This window comes from Macaca thibetana, chromosome 19 (assembly GCF_024542745.1).
Source record: "Macaca thibetana thibetana isolate TM-01 chromosome 19, ASM2454274v1, whole genome shotgun sequence".
Taxonomy (NCBI): Eukaryota; Metazoa; Chordata; class Mammalia; order Primates; family Cercopithecidae; genus Macaca; species Macaca thibetana.
Genome location: NC_065596.1, coordinates 12,164,030 through 12,183,881, shown reverse-complemented (window position 1 = coordinate 12,183,881; position 19,852 = coordinate 12,164,030). Strand labels below are relative to the sequence as shown.

Genomic DNA, 19,852 nt, shown 5'->3' with positions numbered 1-19,852 from the left:
GCCCCCATGTTGTTCTGTGTGACTGTATCATTGTAGCTGTCACGGGGAAACCAGGAACACAGTTATTACCAGTATTAACAGAATAAGGCATTTACTATGCAAATTAGATCTTATTTGAATATAATCTAGAGATGATGGTAGTCAGAACAACAGAAAATACCCTCAACCATGACAATTTTAATTAGTTGCCTGGTGGATTATGTTGATATGGGTAATGTTAACTAAATTTTCTAGAATCTTTTCTCTTTTTGTTTCCATGTTAGAATTCACCAATAGCCTAACGACATGAAAGTTGAGAGGCAGAACTTAAGAAGGCTGCAAGGGGACTGCATGGACACTGGCCTCCTGCCTGTTTTCCTGATACTTTGTCCTGACAATCAAGAGTTTCTTTAAAACACCACCGTCTACTTCTGTTTTCTCAGAGGGGTCGGGTTCCACAGATGTCTCCACAATCTTCACATCAAAGATCCATTTGCAGTTTGGATTTTCCTGTCTGTCTCCATGTAGATGGGTCCAAAACCTGACTAATGCCTTCTTCAGTTCTGCCTTCCAACTTTCATGTCAGTTAGACTACTGCTGAATTCCAACATAAAATCCAAAAGGGAATAGATTCTAGAAAACTTAGTTCACGTTACCCATAATGACATAACACAATCTAAGAGGGACACCTCCAACCTAGATTGTGTTGTCCTATCACAGATGTCACTTCTTAATTCAAAGTCTACCATCCATATCTTGGCCAGAAAGAGTAAAATGTGGAAATAATTTACATAAGACTATATTGTATAACCTTGGCCCACTATTCATTAGCAAGGGAAATAAAATAAGGCTCTCCTAATAAAAAAGAAGAAAGATTTTCTCCTGAGGAAGGTAGAATATATACATAATGGATAAGGGAAAGCCAGTACCTGCCATAGGATGCCAGTAGGAAACTCCCAGTACCAAACTGTCATTTTTCAATGGCCTCTTTCTTACTTACAGAACTATTAAGAGAAAAAAGGTTATTAACTGACTTAAGGAAAAAACACTACCAATTATACCTCTGCACTATTTCTTAAAGAGTATTTACAGAATAATCTCACCTCAATGTTCATTTATGAAAGTAAGTGGGAACCCACAGTCCAGAGATCCACTTTAAGAATGTGGCACTAAGCCAGGCAAGGCAGCACACACCTGTAGTCCCAGCTGCTCAGGAAGCTGAGGTGGGAGGATCTCATGAGCCTAGAAGTCCAAGGCCAGCCTGGGCAACATGGCAAGACCCATCTCAAAAACAAACAAACAAACAAACAAAACAAAAAAACTGGCCCAGTGTGGTGGCTCATGCCTATAATCCCAGCACTTTGTGGGGCTGAGGTGGGAGGATTATTGAGGTCAGGGGAGTTGGCGATCAGCCTGGGCAAGATATTGTTGCCTGTCTCTACAAATATATACACATATATAAAAATATTTTAAAATAAAAATATATTAAAAACTAGAATCAGAAAGGGATGTGGCACTGATAAATACATTTATAAAATTTTTTCATGGCATGAATTTTCTGGAGCATTACAGCTGAATTAAGTTATATCAGGCTTTCCTGTATTACTTACATTCATGCAACTACTCTCCAGTATGAACTTTCATATCAACTTTGAAAATCGTTAAAATTGCAAAACTTTTGATATTTTACATTTATAGTTTCTATTCAGTGTGCACTTTCTTCACATGGTATTGTAAGGATGCACGCCAAATGAAGGCGTTGCCACAATCCTTACATTTATAAGGTTTCTCTCCAGTGTGCATTCTCATGTGTACTCGAAAGCCTGTAAGAAAACTGAAGGGTTTTCCACATTCTTTACATTCATAGGGTTTCTCTCCAGTATGAATTCTTTCATGTATATGAATATAACTGGAACTACTGAAGGCTTTCCCACACTGTTTACATTCGTAAGGTTTCTCTCCGGTGTGGGTTCTTTCATGGATCTGGAAACCTGCAAGAGTAATGTATGTTTTCCCACATTTTTGACATTCATACTGTTTCTTTGCAGTGTGCATCCTTTCATGTCTTCGGGCAGAACTACAACAATAAAAGGCTTTCCCACATTCCCTACATTTGTAGGGTTTCTCTCCAGTATGAGTCCTTTCATGTCTCTGAGCTGAGTAGTAGTATCTAAATGTTTTTCCACATTTTTTACATTCAAAGGGTTTATCTCCAGTGTGAGTACTTTCATGTGCTTGAAAACCTAAAGGAGACAAGTAAGTTTTCCCACACAGTTTACATTCATAGTGTTTCTGTGCAGTGTGATTCCTTTCGTGCTTTTGAGCAGTACAGTGATAACTGAAGGCTTTCCCACATTCCTTACATTTGTAGGGTTTCTCTCCAGTGTGGGTCTTTTCATGTCTTTGAGCAGAGTTGTGATACACGAACACTTTTCCACATTTTTTACATTCATAGGGTTTTTCTCCAGTGTGAGTTCTTTCATGTGCTTGAAAACCTACAGAAGATATGTAGGTTTTTCCACATTGTTTACATTCATAGCGTTTCTGTACAGTGTGATTCCTTTCATGTGCTCGAGCAGAATGGCGGTAAATGAAGGGTTTCCCACATTCCTTACATTTGTAGGGTTTCTCTCCAGTATGAGCCTTTTCATGTCTTTGAGCGGACTGGTGATACCGGAATGCTTTTCCACATTCTTTACATTGATAGGGTTTATCTCCAGTGTGAGTCCTTCCATGTATTTGGAAAGAACGCTGACAACTGAAGGCTTTCCCACAGGCCTTACATGTGTAGACTATCCTTGCACTGTGTGTTCTCTTATGCTTTTTAAAAGACTGCAGATAACTGAAGGGTTTCCCACATTTCTTACATTTATACGGCTTCTCTCCATATTCCCGACACTTATACAGTTTGTGTCTCGTGTAAGATCTGTTGTGTGTGTTAAGGGATGAATGATGGCTCAAGACTTTTCCACATACACTGCTTTCCCAAAGCTTTCCTCCAGAAGTTGTTTTCTTGTTCAGACTGAGATTTGGAATCTGGCTGAAACCTTCTTCACCATGACTACCTTCTTCACTTTCACAGAGTCTCTCTACCATATGATTTCTGTAAAAAATGAGCAGCACATTAATAGTCCATTTATTAAAGATGTTCTCTTTATTAACTGATACTAGAATAACTATTTTTTCCACTTTCAGGGAAAGTATAGATTTTTTTGTCCTGTCTAAATTGCTTGTGAGGTGAATGTATTGAATGCTGTGACTCTGCAAGTGAGCTCAAACATAGCTGTTATGAAAACAGTGATATTCATATATGGGTTTTTTTTTTTTTTTTTTTTTTTTTTTTTTTGAGACAAATCTCACTCTGTCACCCAGGCTGGAGTGCAGTGGTGCGATCTTGGCTCACTGCAACCTCTGCCACCTGGGTTCAAGTGATTCTTCTGCCTCAGCCTCCTGAGTAGCAGGGATTACAGGCACCTGCCATTGCGCCTGGCTACTTTTTGTATTTTTAGTAAAGATGGAGTTTTACTATGTTGCCCAGGCTGGTCTTGAACTCCTGACCTCATGATCCACCCACCTCGGCCTTCCAAAGTGCTGGGATTATAGGCGTGAGCCACCGCGCCCGGACCATATATGGGTTTCTTAATACTGTTTCTAAGTGAACTATTTTTCAAACACTGAACATCTATGTCATATTTAAGAAAGCACTTTGGGTTAATATTTTCTTTTGTGTTTTTTTTTTTGTTATTTTTTTGAGATGAAGCTTCACTCTTGTTGCCCAAGCTGGAATGCAATGGCGTGACCTCGGCTTACTGCAGCAGCCTCTGCCTCCCGGGTTAAAGTGATTCTCCTGCCTCAGCCTCCCGAGTAGCTGGGATTACAGGCATGTGCCACCATGCCCGGCTAATTTTGTATTTTTAGTAGAGATGGGGTTTCTCCATGTTGGTCAGGCTGGTCTTGAACTCCCGACCTCAGGTGATCTGGCCGCCTCAGCCTCCCAAAGTGCCGGGATTACAGGCGTGAGCCACTGCGCCAGCTGGGTTAATATTTTCTAAGAACAGATACATTTGAGGCTTGGCTTATGTTCCTTAATTATCAAATTTAATGACATACTAAGATTTTCTCCTAGAATACTGCTGCTTGCTTTTCTGAGTGTGACTCACCTGAGATTTCTCCCCTGGTTTTTGTACTGCTCTTCAGTGTTCCATTCTTTTTGTTTTGTTCCTGAAATGTAGACCCAGAAAATTATCATAAGTTATTAGAAATTACAGAAAAAGTATTAGATTCTAGGTCCATCTGTGACCATGCCTGATTTACAAAAGATTTTTGCCCTTTCACATTCCACATCTTGGAATAGCATTGATATCCAAGAAAAATGTATTCTCTAATTCATTCAAGAACATGATAGAATGATTTCCTTTTTACCTATAGAGGCCAGATTCCTGAAGGTTTCCCACATCACATCTCTGTAGAGTTTTTTCTGTGAAGGATCCAGCAAAGCCCACTCCTCCTGTGTGAAGTTCACAGCCACATCCTCAAAGGTCACTGAGTCCTAAAACATTCCAAATGTGTGTAAAGGAGAATGGGTGAGACTGACAGCACTGGGCAACTGTACTCAAGTCATAAGATGTTCACGATGATTCTGTGATCTCCAGGGATTTATTCTATGAATTTGTTGTCCGAACTCTCTTTGGCCACACTCCCTCAGTAATTTATGAACACATGAAAATTATTTCTACACTTTCACTGTGATCACAATCATACTGCTTTCCAATGGCAGGATCCAGAGCACTTTGGAGAAGTGAGAGAACTGCTGTACAAAAAAATTCCATTTTAAGACCATCGATTCTTTGTGAGAAAAACTCATCTTCTTCTTCTTCTTCTTTTTTTTTTTTGAGACGGAGTCTTGCTCTGTAGCCCAGGCTGGAGTGCAATGGCGCGATCTCGGCTCACTGCAAGCTCCGCCTCCCGGGATCCCGCCATTCTCCTGCCTCAGCCTCCTGAGTAACTGGGACTACAGGCGCCCGCCATCGCGCCTGGCTAATTTTTTTTTGTATTTTTAGTAGAGACGGGGTTTCACCGTGTTAGCCAGGATGGTCTTGATCTCCTGACCTTGTGATCCGCCCGCCTCGGCCTCCCAAAGTGCTGGGATTACAGGGGTGAGCCACCGCGCCCGGCCTCATCTTCTTCTTATACATCACATCACTCAACATTCCATGAGACACAGGGTCAACTCTGGATAATGTGTGAATGAATAAAAGCACACTGAAGAACTAGAAGCTTTTTCTACTATTCCCATCACTAAACATGAGAACAAGAAACACGTGGAAATCAAACTTGCAACAATATTTACCTGACCATATTGTCCTGAGGTCCTCCAGGATATTCAAGGTAGTCAGATCCAGCCAGTTCAATCAAAATATTTCTTTTGGAGAAGTTGGCTGGCCACAATGGCTCACACCTGTAATCCTAGCACTTTGGGAGGCCGAGGCAGGCAGACTGAGCTCAGGAGTTTGAGACCAGCCTGGGCAACATGGTGAAACCCCGTCTCAGTGGCTCACACCTGTAATCCCAACACTTTGGGAGGCTGAGGCAGGTGGATCACCTGAGGTTGGGAGTTCAAGACCAGCCTGGCTAAAATGGTGAAACCCCGTCTCTACTAAAAATACAAAATTAGCTGGGTGTGGTGGAGCATGCCTATAATCCCAGCTACTCAGGAGCCTGAGGCAGGAGAATTGCTTGAACCTGGGAGGTGGAGGGTGCAGTGAGCCGACATGGTGCCATTGCACTCCAGCCTGGGTGACAGAGCGAGGCTCTGTCTCAAAAAAAAAAAAAAAAAAATTAGCTGGGTGTAGTGGTGCACATCTCTAATCCCAGCTACTTAGGAGGCTGAGGCATGAGAATCGCTTGAGCTTGGGAGGCAGAGGTTGCAGTGAGCTGAGATCACACCACTTCACTGCACCCGAGAGAAGTGTTTATTTTCACTTGTGTTAATATTTATCAGAGACTTATTGTCCCATTTCATGGAGTTATTAAGTTACTGGGAAGTTAAAGCTCAGGCATGCCATCCTGAGATGGCAAAGTGCCAAAAGAGCTCTTTCCAGCAGAACCATTACAGTTAACCTTGGGCCTTGCTGACCCTGAGGAACAGGTTAAGATTTGCAATTTACAGTCTGGGCACGGTGGCTCAAGCCTGTAATCCAAACACTTTGGGCGGCCGAGGTGGGCAGATCACCTGAGGTCGGGAGTTCGAGACCAGCCTGACCAACATGGAGAAACCCTGTCTCTACTAATAATACAAAATTAGCCGGGCGTGGTGGCGCATGCCTGTAATCCCAGCTACTTGGGAGGCTGAGGCAGAATTGCTTGAACCCGGGAGGCAGAGGTTGCAGTGAGCCTAGATGGCACCACCGCACTCCAGCCTGGGCAGTAAGAATGAAACTCCGTCTCAAAAAAAAAAAGAAAGAAAAAGAAAAAAAAGACTTGCAATTTACAATAAAGTGCGTTAAAGTCCACAATGAAATGATGAATTTACGCATGATTATAAAATGTATAAAATATTCTCAGCAGAGGTTTCTTCCAAAAGAACATAAAAATGCCCTTTCTCCAATTTAAGAAGGAAGTGATTCCCCAGTCACTCTAGAGAAGAGGGATAAGAGTTAAATTGAACTTCTCAGAAACCATACAAGGAGCAAGTAGAGTGAAATATTTAAAGTTCTGAAAGAAAAACATCTGTATCAAGCAAAATTATCCTTCAAGTGAGTCCATAGTACTTTCTGAGACAAAAATTGAGGGAATCTGTCACAAGTACACCCGCTTTGCAAGAAATGTTAAATTCACCAGAAAGAAGGTAAATGACAAAGAAAGGTACTGCAATAGAGAAGGCATAAGTGGAATAAAATATAATCATTTTCTCATTCTCAATTAATGTGACAGATAACAGGTTGTTCAAAGTAACAATAGCTACAACATGTAAGTACAGTTTATGGATAAGTAAAATGAGTAACAGCATTGTTATAAGGGAGGGAAGAATTGGGAATACTCTATTATGAGTTACTTGGGCAACCAGTGAAGTGGCCTAAGATTGCCAGAAAGAGGGCTTAGGATAGTTGTATACTGAAAACTCAAGGGCAACCATTACAATAGTTTAAAAAAAAAAAAAAAAGCATAATCAATATGTTAAGAGAGGGAAATAAATGAAATCAGGTAAGGTAAATAGTCAAACACAGAAGTCACAAAGAAAATTAAAAAGTATGTTATTTACAAGAAAACTACCTACCTAATTATATGTTGTCTACAAGAAACTTTTTTTTTTTTTTTTTTTTTTTGAGAGACGGAGACTCACTCTGTCTCCCAGGCTGGAATGTGGTGGCACGATCTTGGCTCACTGCAACCTCTGCCTCCTGGGTTGAAGCGATTCTCCTGCCTCAGCTTCCCCAAGTAGCTGGGACTATGGGTGTATGCCACCACACCCAGCTAATTTTTTATTTTTTAGTAGAGACAGGGTTTCACTTTACAATGGTCAGCTGGTCTCGAACTCCTGACCTCAGGTGATGTGCCCGCCTCAGCCTCCCAAAGTGCTGGGATTACAGGTGTAAGCTACTGCACTCGGCATTTTTTTTTTTTTTTTAAGACGGAGTCGTGTTGTTGACCAGGCTGGAGTGCAGAGGTATGGTCTCAGCTTACTGCAACCTCTGCCTCTCAAGTTCAAGTGATTCTCCTGCCTCAGCCTCCTGAGTAGCTGGGATTACAGGCACGCACCACCATACCTGGCTAATGTTTGTATTTTTAGTAGAGACAGTTTTGTCATGTTGGCCAGGCTGGTCTCAAACTCCTGACCTCAGGTGATCCACCCGCCTTGGCCTCCCAAAGTGCTGGGATTACAGGCGTGAGTCACTGCACCCGCCCAAGGGGTTGATTCTCTAAGAGGACACAGAGAATCTATGTGTAATATTTAGCATGTATGTGCATAACAAAAAAATTGCAAAATGCACAAGGCAAAATGTGATACGACTACAAGGAGAAATACATGAATCCATGACTATGGTTGAGATTTCAACACCCTCCTACCAGTAATTAAGAGATCCAGTAGGCAAAAAAAAAAAAAAAAAACAGGAAGGACAGGCCGAGTACAGTGGCTCATGCCTGCAATCCCAGCACTTTGGCAGGCCAAGGTGGGCGGAGTGCAAGACCAGTCTGGCCAACATGGTGAAACCCTGTCTGTACTGAAAATACAAAAAAATCAGACAGGAATGGTGGTGTGCACCTGTAATCTCAGCTAGTTGGGAGGCTGAGGCAGAGGAATTGCTTGAACCAAGGAAGTGGAGGTTACAGTGAGCCATGATCGCACCACTGTGCTCCAGCCTGGGCGACAGAGAGAGACTCCATCTCAAAAAAAATAATAATAATAAAAAATAAAAAATAAACGAATGAAAATACAGCCTATTAAACTTTGTAGGGGCTGGGCGTGGTGGCTCATGCCTATAATCCCAGCACTTTGGGAGGCTGAGGTGGGTGGATCACTTGAGGTCAGGAGTTCAAGACCAGCCTGGGCAACATGGCAAAACTCCATCTCTACTAAAAATACAAAAAAATAAGCCAGGCATGGTGGCGCATGCCTGTAATCCCAGCTACTTGGGAGGCTGAGGCATGAGAATTGCTTGAACCTGGGAGGCAGAGGTCGCAGTGAACCAAGATCGTGCCACTGAACTCCAGCCTGGGTGACAGAGTCAGATTCCATCTCAAAACACACCCACACACCCCTTTGTGGGACACAGCAAAAAAAGGAGTACATAGAGGACAAATATGCTACTGAACAGATACACTAGAAAGGAAGAAAAATATATAATCAATTATCTAAGCATGTGCTTTAGGAAATTAGAAAAAGCAAATTAAAACCATAGTAAGCAAAAGAAAAGAAATTTTTTCAAATAGTGAAACTGCAAGAAATAAAAAAAAAAATCAAAACCAAAGCCCGCTCTTTGAAAAGATGAATAAAATTGATAAAAATCTAGTCAAGCTAACTGAAGAAAACAAAGAGGATAGAAATTACTAATATCACAAATGAAAGGGAGGATAATGAAAATCAGAAAGCATCTGGCAAAGTACGACTTCCATTTATGATAGCAAACTAGGAATAGAGAGAAACTACTATTTCTTAAGAAAGAACATCTACAAGAAACTTACAGCTAACATCATACTTAATAGTGAAAAACAAAATGCTTTCCCAGTAAGATGAAGAACAAGGCAAGGGAGTCCCCTCATGCAGCATTTCTATTCAACATGGTACTGGCACATAGTGTGGGCTTGCATCAGAAGCCTGTGGACAACTTATGACCATCTGGCTACCTACAGGGGCCACAAGAAGGGGTTGCTAAAGCCTACATAGTCTGGCCGGGTGCGGTGGCTCACGCCTGTAATTCCAGCACTTTGGGAGACCGAGGTGGGCAGATCACCTGAGGTCAGGAGTTCGAGACCAGCCTCAACCTGGAGAAACCCTGTCTCTACTAAAAATACAAAATTAGCCAGGTGTGGTGGTGCATACCTGTAATCCCAGCTACTCAGGAGGCTGAGGCAGGAGAATTGCTTGAACCTGGGAGGCGGAGGCTGCAGTGAGCCGAGATTGTGCCACTGCACTCCAGCCTGGGCAACAAGAGCGAAACCCCATCTCAAAAAAAAAAAAAAAAAAAAAAAAAAAAAAAGGCCTTCATAGTAAAGGAGTCTGAGGGCATTAATTGCACGGCAGTTTGAACAGTCTAGAAGCCTCTGTGGTAGAAATACCCATTCGAGGTGGGCTAACCTGCAAGTCACAGCATTAATTGGATTTAATTAAAATTTGAGCACAAGAATTATGTTGCCTCCAGAACAAAGAACAAAAGACTCTAAAAGATATTGTGATGGCGAAAAAGTCAATAGCTATTTCTTAGCTTGGCCAACATGGTAAAACCTCGCCTCTGCTAAAACTACAAAAAAATTAGCCAGGCGTGGTGGTGCATGCCTGTAATCCCAGCTACTGGGGAGGCTGAGGCATGGGAATCGCTTGAGCCTGGGAGGTGGAGATTGCAGTGAATCGAGATCACACCACTACACTCCAGCCTGGGTGACAGAGAGACCCTGTCTCAAACAAAACAAAACAAAACAAAACAAAACAAAAAAACACGCTATTTCTTCACTATGTCAGGGAGGATGTGAGTCCTCTGCTTACCACTTAATTTTCTGGAATTTAGCCAAGGTGTCAGTGTGTCTTACATTCTAGATGGGGCAATGGCCCTTCCACTTTTTGTAAGCTCTTTTCTTTCAATATTTGTATGTCCTGAATGGATGTCAAATGACTGTCCCCAGAAACCAATTACTTTTTTTTTTTTTTCTTGAGACGGAGTCTTGCTCTGTCACCCAGGCTGGAGTGCAGTGGCACAATCTTGGCTTACTACAACTTCTGCCTCCCAGGTTCAAGTGATTCTTGTGCCTCAGCCTCCCAAGTAGCTGGGATTACAGGCGCTCACCACCACACCGGGCTAATTTTTGCATTTTTTAAAGTAGAGACAGGTTTTTGCCATGTTGGCCAGGCTGGTCTCAAATTCCTGACCTTGAGTGATCTTCCCACCTCAGCCTCCCACAGGTGTGGGATTACAGGCATGAGCCACTGCGCCTGGCCAGCAATGACTTTAATGTAATGCCATGCCTGTGCTCCTGGAGAAATGTACATAAAATTTAGATCTTGCTGGCAAAGACTGCAATAGCAAGGCTACTGAGGTTCCATGAAAAGAAACCAGATAAAGGTGGACCAAATCCCTTCAAAGGTGAAGGTAAACTGCAGCTAAGAGTCTCTTGAAATAGAGACTGAATAGAACCTAAACAAATCTGTGACACCAGAATATCTACCACTTGTTCATTGGACGGAGTCAGTAATTTCCATAATGTTGGATATTGGGTGTAGGGGCTCAATAGGTTGGGATCACAGCAGTAAATTGCAGTAATCCACTTTGAGGCACCCAGATTTAAGAACAAGCCAAATTAGGCTGGGTGTGGTGGCTCACACCTATAATCCCAACACTTTGGGAGGCTGAGGAGGGTGGATCCACCTGAGTCAGGAGTTCGAGACCAGCCTGGCCCACACGGTGAAACCCTGTCTTTACTTAAAAAAATACAAAAATTGGCTGGGCATGGGGGCTCATGCCTGTAATCCCAGCACTTTGGGAGGCCAAGGCAGGTGGATCACAAGGTCAGGAGGTCAAGAGCAGCCTGGCCAACATGGTGAAACTCCAACTCTACTAAAAATACAAAACTTAATCAGGCGTGGTGGCAGGTGCCTGTAATCCCAGCTACGTGGGAGGCTGAGGCAGAAGAATCATTTGTAACTGGAAGGTGGAGGTTGCAGTGAGCCAACATCGCGCCACTGCACTCCAGCCCCAGCAATAGCAGCAAAACTGTCTCAAAAAAAAAAAAAAAAAAATTTAGCTGGGTGTTGTGGTGCATGCCTGTCATCCCAGCTACTCAGGAGGTCAAGGCAGAAGAATCACTTGAACCTGGCTGGTGGAGGTTGCAGTGAGCCAAGATTGCGCCACTGCACTCCAGCCTAGGCGACAGAGCAAGACTCTATCTCAAAAAACAAAACAAAACAAAACAAAAAACAAAAAACCGGTCAGGCCAAATTAGGCTGTTAACTGGAGAAATACCTGGCCAAATGCAGTGGCTCATGTCCATAATCCCAGCACTTTGGGAGGCTGAGGTAGGAGGACTGCTTGAGCCCAGGAGTTCAAGACCAGCCTGGGCAACAGTGTGAGATCTCACCTCTCCAAAAAAAAAAATTTAGCTGAGCATGGGGGCGCACCTGTGGTCCCAGCTTCTCAGGAGGCTGATGCAGGAGGATGCTTGAGTCCAGGTGTTGGAGGCTGCAGTGAGCTGTGATTGCATCACTGGATTCCAGCCTGGGCAACAGAGTGAGATCTTGTCAAAAAAAAAAAAAAAAAAGAAAAGAAAAAAAAAGGCAGCACTGGGGATAGTTGCCCCTTCACTACCACCATATAACCATTTTGTATTAATGGTTTTGTATAATGGCTGTCAATCCTTCCAGGCCCAGTTCACTTTACATTGAGTCATATTAACTAATTTAATTGGGGAGTAAGTTCCATGGGGTCCCATTTTGTCAATCTAATTTGTAACTGCCAAAGACTTAATTTAAATTTATGGCTAGGTGCAGTGGCTCATTCCTGTAATTCTAGCACCCTGGGAGGCCAAGACAGGTGAATCACTTGAGGCCAGGAGTTTGAGACCAGCCTGGCCAACATGGCAAAACCCCGTCTCTACAAAAAACACAAGAATTAGCTGTGTTTGGTGGCGAGTGCCTGTAATCCCAACTACTCACGAGGCTGAGGCAGGAAAATTGCTTAAACTTGGGAGGCAGAGGTTGCAGTGAGTGGAGATCCCGCCACTGCACTCCAGCCTGGGTGACAGAGCAACACTCTGTCTCAATAAATAAATAAATAAATAAATAAATAATTCACTCACTGGTTCAGAGCTTCCTTGGTCACTGTGGGATTTTTAAGGGCTGTTGTCTCACCTTGTCACCCAGGCTAGACTGCAGTGGCACAGTCACAGCTCACTGCAGCCTCAACCTCCCAGGCTCAAGCTACCCTCCCACCTCAGCCTCCCAAAGCCAGGACTACAGGTGTGCGCCACTACACGCAGCTAATTTTTGTATTTTTACAAATACAGGGTTCCACCATGTTGCCCAGGCTGGTCTTGGACTCCTGGGCTCAAGCAATCCACCCACCTTGGCCTCCCAAAGTGCTGGGATTATGGGCGTGAGTCACCGCACCTGGCCCTATGTGATATTTTAAGACAATTTGTTCTATAATACAACCAAGAATGATTTAGCCAACACAATAGTTACGATGGCTAAGGAGAGGCACAGGGATTTCTGCTCTATTTATTTTATATTCAGTAACTCCTCTATGAGTATCGGGACACCTTCATTACATTTGATGGGATACCCAGATACAACTATAACATGAGCCCTAGTACTAATCCCATGAAGGTTTATCAGCTCATACAGATGTTAAAATTCAGAACCTACATTATAGAGGACAAAATCCCAAGGAGTGCCCTTTTATGATTTTTGTTATGCAAATCCCTTTAATACATTTCCAATTGGGTCAAACTGTGGACTTCTGTTTCATCAGTGTTTTTTCCTTTTGTTCCTTCCCTTCCCTGTTTTGGTTTTTGGTTACTGGATATACTTTGGGGGAGGGTGTGTCCTCTCTAAACTGGTACTAATACTTTGTTTTCCCCACCAGCCAGCCGGTGTCATCAGGGTGTCATCGGTGTCATCAGGGTGAAGGACCTCCCCTACGGCAATGGTTGCTCTAGAAGGTTTAAGAACCCCGGGTTTAAGTCAGGTTTGAACTAACTTCTTTGCTACGCCACAGCTATGCCATGGGTGTTATCCCCACTAAACCGAAAGGTCAAGATCTCTGTCATGGTAGAGGCGCATGAAGCAGCAGCAATAGCACTTCAGGGTCTTGGGGAACCTTCTGCTGTTAAAGAGTGTGGACTCAGCCCATTATCTGATGGCTGCTGTTCTCTACCTTCCCTCCCTGTCTTCTTTTTGAAGGACTGCTCCTCCGGGGCAGCCACATAATGACCAACCTCTGACGCAGTGTATATAGTCCCCCCTCCACTCGCACTCTTTACATTTGGGGCAACCCAGGCATGAGTCACAACTTCACTATAAATACACAGGCAGGGCTCTTTCCGTCTCAGGCCGCCACTACGAGAGGAGCCGCCACCATGTCCGTGCATCTGCAATGATGATCGTGCGGAACTGCTCCAGTTTCCTGATCAAGAGGAACAAGCCGCCCTACAGCACTGAGCCCAGTAACTTGAAGGCCCCAACTCCTTCCGCTACAACGCGCTGATTCACGACAAGACTGTGGGCGTGGAGCCGGCAGCCGAGGACAAAGGTGTGGTGGTGGTCAAGAAACGGAGATCCGGCCAGCCGAAGCCTGCCACCTCCTACATGCGGACCACCATCAACAAGAAAGCTCGCGCCACGCTCAGCAGCATCAGACACATGATCTGCATGAACAAGCACCGCCCCGACCTGCGCATGGCCGACCTGCGCATGGCAGCCCTCCGCAGGGCCAGCGCAGCCTGTGATGGCGAGGAGGAAGCGGACCCACCCCACCAAGAGCTCCTGAGCCCCCTAGCCCCAAAGCAATCAAGAGTCAGCTGGCTTTCTCACCACCAGCCCCACACGCCCACCAAAAAAGAAAGAAAAAAAAAAAACACACAGGATGTAAACCCAGGACCACTTTAAGGACGGCCCTACTCCCATACTCCAGCTCCCAAATTCCAAGGAATTATCAAACTCTCACCTAAGGTCAGCTGAATCTAGAACCAGACTTGGCAGGGCTCAACAATGGAAGAAACACAGAGCAGCACAGCACAAAGCATGTGCTCCCAGTAAGCGGCAGCTCAAACTCTAGATGGGCCATAGAGTAGGTTAGCAATTCAGAACAAGAGAAGATAGACCCACCATGGTGGTCAATGTCTAGACATCTTGTTCACAGCACCAACTGCTAGTCACCTAGAGAGGCGAGGCTGCAATGATGGCACTGATGAGAGTGGGCCTCACATACACTGAGAGGGTATGGAAAGGCTTATTACTCCCATGACTGAGGTTTCCAGGGAGAACAGGGCAGGCCTCTCAAGCAGGTGGGAAATGGCTTAAAAGAGCAAGGAAGGGAACTTGCCCAGGTGTTTACTGTGGTTGGAAGTGGGGCTGGGCACAAGTTCCTCTGCATGGGCAGCTGGTTACGTGGTTTGAATCTCCTGCCTTGACACAGGAAGGATGCCCAGGCCTTCTCAGCTTGTCCAGAAGTGGGGCATTAAGGGAAGAGGATGAAATGGTCAATTGTGAAACATTAAAAATGTGGAGTCCAACCACTAATTACAAGAACAATGGTGAACAGGGCCAGGCATGGTGGCTCTGGTGGCTCACACTTGGGATCCCAATGCTTTGGGAGGCCAAAGTGGAGGATCGCTTGAGCCCAGGAGTTCAAGACCAGCCTGAGCAACATAGCCAGACCCCATCTCTATATAAAAAATAAAGTAGCTGGGTGTGCTGGTATGCGACTGTAGTCGTAGCTACTCAGGAGGCTGAGATGGGAGAATCGCTTGAGCCTAGGAGTTCAAGGTTACAGGGAGCTATGATTGTATTACTGCACTCCAGCCTGGGTGACAGAGCAAGACCCTGTCCTCTGTCTCTAACAACAACAACAAAAAAGACAATGTGTTCACCAATAGTGAATAGAAAAAAATATGCATTTGCAATTGCTTGTTTTTATATAAAGAAACACTAACAGATGCACAAGTAATGATCAAAACTGGTTAACTGGGGGTGGCTGGAGCAAGAGCACTAGGGTAAACCAGGATATTCTGGCAGTAAGTTTTCTCAACCCACACTTTCTTGTAGATTTTTTTAAACCTTTGTATTTTAAATGATTGAAAAAATTATATAAACCATACTTTACTATTAGGCATTATTTTTAATTAACTTGTTTCTAAAATTTATTGAATTTTAACTTTTTTTAAACATAGGAAACCATTCTAAGATTTCATCTTTTAAATAATAATAGGTATGAAAGTATAAACTAAGAAAAAAATCTCTAACTAAATGACAAATTGCATCCTGTTTTGTATTTCTACTGTATCCCAGAGGGCAGTGCTTTCAGGAATGAGTAGCCTATTTAATGCATGATAGATTTAAACCTAACTCTCTAAATGTAAAAAAGTCTCAAACATTACATAAGCTTTGAGTAGTTTCCCTTGTATCATTAAAATAGGAACTCACTTGAATTCCATCTTACCAATTAAAATAATTCATTTTTCTTAGGAAGAGTAGAGCCTTTTAAATGTCACATCCTCTAGGGATATGCACATACAAAACTGACTTAAAAATGAAAAATGTACCCGAGAACTTTAATGCACTCATCTTGCATCTTGAGATTCTTTTGCACAAAAGGAACACAATTCTGTTTGGTTCCAGAATTATCTTGCCTTACATCATATTTATCAACTTTCATTTTCAAAGCTGAAGAAACGAAAGAAACGAATATCCTACACACTCACACATATAAAATTACAAAATGCTAAGGGAAACTACAGTTGGAGCACCACAATAAACAGATAAAGGAATCCAAAGGAAAGAAACACAGATATTCTTATCAGCTTAGCAGCCTGCTTCCCCACAATTCAGAACTGTAAAACCCATACACAGAAAGTCAAACACCTTAACAAGCTTGGGGGTCAGACTCTCACCATTAAGGCCTAACACCTACAGTAGTTCAGTCCCAGATTCAGTTTAAGGTTCTGACCCAAATGAACTCTCTAATTCATCAATCTCAGATCCAGGAGACAAAAGTCCTAACTTCATAGACTTTCTCAACACGTAAATATTACACTCTGAATGCAGCAACACTGGGGATGCAAAACTGAAGGCCAGGAGTGGCGGCTCATGCCTATAATCCCAGCACCTGGGAGGCCAAGATGGGATTCCCTGAGGTCACAAGTTTGAGACCAGCTTGGGCAAGGTATCAACACCCTATCTCTACAAAAAACAAACAAACAAACAAAAAACCAAGCATGGTAGCATGTACCTGTAGTCCTAGCTACTTGGGAGGCTGAGGCGGGAGGATCACTTGAGCCCAGGAGTCCAGGCTGCAGTGAGCCAAGACTATGCCACTGCACCTCAGCCTGGGTGACAGATTAAGAACCTGTCTCAAACAAAACAACAGCAACAACTACCCCTCAAATCCACTGTCTAAAAGCAAGCCCAAGGAAACTACAATTACAACCCCAGAAAGTATCATGCTGTTCCCCTCCCCACCACCTACATGTGGATCCCCAGTTTTCCAATGCTTAGTTTCTGTCAGTACCAAAGGAGTCTTTCCTTGATAGGTGTGAGTATGTAGGACACCTGCTTTCCTTGATAACAGTAAGTACATAGGACATCTGTAGGGGAGGGGCTCTAAGAAGAACCACCTGGGTCTTAATTACTTCCCTTGGCAGAGTCAAAGGTGGCCTTACCTTCTAGTCACTGCCTCATGCCTCCGCTCACCAGTCATGTGGCTTTAGAACACTTTTGATATTTTAAATTAGAGAAACCCAGTGTTTCAAGAATTCAGCAAAATCACTCAAACCAAGTATTTATGTATAAAGCACGGAAGCAAACTGTAAAACATCTAGTTTCAAAGCAAAACCCACAAATATCTATTCCTTTTGGAAAATGAAGTTAATCAGAAATGATTATTTAATCATTAGTCAAACTATTAATCATTAATCATAACAAACTATAATCATTAATTAGTCAAACTAATTAATCAATAGTTAATTATTAGAAATACATACATTTTTAAGATGGGGTCTCACTCTGTCACCCAGGTTGGAGTGCAGTGGCATGATCTCGGTTCACTGCAACCTCCACCTCACAGGCTCAAGCAATCCTCCCACCTCAGCCTCCAAAGTAGCTGGGACCACAGGCACGTGCCACTATGCCTGACTAATTTTTTGTATGGTTTGTTAGAGACGGGGTTTTGCCATGTTGCCCTGGCTGATCTGGAGCTCCTGAGCTCAGGAGATCCACCCACCTTAGCCTCCCAAAATGCTGGGGTTACATGCATGAGCCACCGTGCCCAGCCAGAAGTGGTTTTCTTTAAGGCTAAGCCCTGGAATTCCTTTTGAAATCAACCAAAAGAAAAAAACGAGCCTCAGAAACTTAGAAGAAAAAGGGGTTAAAATAATATTTAGGCTAGGCACAGTGGCTCACACCTGTAATCCCAACATTTTGGGAGGATCACTTGTGCTCAGGAGTTTGAGAACAGCCTGGGCAACATAGAGAGGCACCCTCTCTACAAAAAATTAGCTGGGTGTGGTGGTCCCAGCTACTCAGGAGGCTGAAGTGGGAAGATCGCTTGAGCTGGGGAGGTCGAGGTTGCAGTGAGCCTTGATCTCCCCACTGCATTCAAGCCTCAGCAAGAGTGGGGCTCTGCCTCACAAAAAAAAAAAAAAAAAAAAAGCAGGACGTAATACTGGACTTTTTTTTTTCCCCCAGAAATTCACCTTTATTGCCTTTTTGGAAATATTTTGTACCATCCTTCACGCTCTAGTGATTGAACACACATTTACTTAAATACTGACACACAATTGAGTCGACGTTTTCAAGATGACAAAGCCGGGGAGGCTCAGTGCTGATCTGCAACTATTCTCAAGGACAGATCACCCAGAAAAATCTCCAAATAAGATCCTCAACACATAAGATGTCTGTGTCGAGGAAAGATACTGGGAGGTGAGGCACAACCATTTCATACAACTAACTTCCAGGCTGCTATCTCTGCTTTCCTTTCTCGTAAAACATCCACAAACGACAACAAAATTAAAAGACTAACCTTTTGCTCTGTGGAAAATAGATTAAAACACAGTAAGTTTTCCCTAAAAGTCCTCGAGAGGGTCTTAGAAACTGTGACTTCAAGGCATAACAAAACCTATTTGTTTCCTCATCAACGATGAAAGGAACATTCTAGAACCTGGTGTACGTCGTTTAGCTAAAGTCGCACCCGAGGCGGGAATTCTCCCCATGACCCTCCAGTGGTCCCCGCACAATCCGGGGGAGACGCGGGGCTGCGGGCGCGGAGCTGTCCAGAGAGGGCTCCGGGGCTGGGGGCAAAGTCGCCACGCAGGGACGCGACAGGACGCCCGAGGTCCTGACTGCCGGCCGGCCCAGGGCCACCCTGTGGCCCAGGGACCGAGGGCCGAGCTGCGCCATGGGAACTCGGGTCCCAGACCCTGGAGTCGCCCGCGGGAGGCCCGCGTAAAGCCACAGCCGGTTCCAGTCAGCCCCTCCTCCCGCGTGTCGGGACCCCTGCCCGGCACACTCACCATTTCCTGGACTCCAGGGTGTCCTGGCATCCTCCTTACGGCTATTCTGGCCATAGCTGGGCAAATCGCGACACATCCTGCGCTGACACACCCTCTGCGCGTTCAGAGAAGCCGAGAGCTACTCGACGGCTCGAAGGCGAGGGGAAAAAAAAAAAACCGTAACCCACGGGCTTCGGCGTGTCGCCCCGCCCGCTGTCCTACAGCACGCTTGATTGGACAGCTGGCGCGGCCCCGCCCTCAGAACTCTTGATTGGATAGTGCCCTAGGCCCCTCCCCCGGGGGGGCCACAGTGCAAAGAGGAGAGATAAAGCAAGCGCCTGAGAGGAGCCAGAATGACAGGTTCTTGGCCATTGCCCTTGCCAGTTTGGGCATCTTCCCTGATCCATTTTCCCCTATCAGTAAGTTAAATGAGTCAAAGATCCTCAAACCTACTGTTTAAATAAGATACCAGCAGGACATGCCCTCGCCAGAGGACATTGGAATTTAAGAACTTGCTCCTGGCTTTCCAGAGCTGGCACTGGTGTCTCCCTGTACTAATGGGCCTTTCTTTCTTCTTCCTCTTGGACAAAAGGGAATTGCATTCTCAGTGGCCAAAGGAACGATCCTCGTGCCTCAGAGCAGGAGGGGTACCTAGACCAGGCCACATTGGAACATGGGGGAGGGCTTGATGTCCTGCAGGGGTCAGGAATTTGGAAAGAAAGGCTGTTGGTGGCATGGCGAAGGGTTCCTCACACCTTATCCTTATCCCTCAGTCTACTCATTTTCTTTTCTCTCTCTCTTTTTTTTTTTTTTTTTCCCCAGAGTCTCACTCTGTCGCCCAGGCTGAAGTGCAGTGGCGTGGCGTCATCTCGGGTCACTGCAACCTCTGCCTCCTGGGTTCAAGCAATTCTCCTGCCTCAGCCTCCCGAGTAGCTGAGATTACAGGCACCCATCACCACAC

At 44.4% G+C, this 19,852-nt stretch overlaps 4 protein-coding genes, 1 long non-coding RNA gene and 1 pseudogene across 7 annotated transcripts in view; 2 read left to right on the top strand and 4 right to left on the bottom strand.

Moving 5' to 3' along the window:
- Nucleotides 1-1,610, bottom strand: part of ZNF823 (zinc finger protein 823) — a 445,525-nt gene extending 443,915 nt beyond the window's left edge. The window contains exon 1 of the mRNA XM_050770303.1: nt 909-1,610. The gene's annotated coding sequence lies outside the window, so the exon portion shown is untranslated. The remainder of the gene's footprint in view (nt 1-908) is intronic.
- Nucleotides 1-19,852, top strand: part of GET3 (guided entry of tail-anchored proteins factor 3, ATPase) — a 422,808-nt gene that overhangs the window by 20,692 nt on the left and 382,264 nt on the right. The gene's annotated exons all lie outside the window — the stretch shown is intronic.
- Nucleotides 1-19,852, bottom strand: part of LOC126942481 (zinc finger protein 44) — a 414,080-nt gene that overhangs the window by 225,950 nt on the left and 168,278 nt on the right. For 2 of the 3 annotated variants that reach the window (XM_050770080.1, XM_050770085.1), the window contains exon 8: nt 4,409-4,528. The exons of the other annotated variant lie outside the window; for it this stretch is intronic. Coding sequence is in view for 1 of the 2 variants with exons in the window: in XM_050770085.1 (XP_050626042.1) it covers nt 4,527-4,528 (2 nt within the window). In the remaining variant the exon portion in view is untranslated. Of the gene's footprint in view, nt 1-4,408; nt 4,529-19,852 lie in introns of those variants that run through there. 3 annotated transcript variants of the gene reach the window in all.
- ZNF20 (zinc finger protein 20) overlaps nt 1-19,852 on the bottom strand; it is a 201,259-nt gene that overhangs the window by 115,818 nt on the left and 65,589 nt on the right. The gene's annotated exons all lie outside the window — the stretch shown is intronic.
- Nucleotides 13,539-14,217, top strand: LOC126942830 (60S ribosomal protein L28-like; annotated as a pseudogene).
- LOC126942913 (uncharacterized) lies at nt 14,811-18,890 on the bottom strand. The gene is made up of 2 exons (XR_007721637.1): nt 18,561-18,890; nt 14,811-17,598 (listed from the first exon to the last, which is right to left on the bottom strand). It is a non-coding gene; the product is annotated as an uncharacterized LOC126942913 (long non-coding RNA).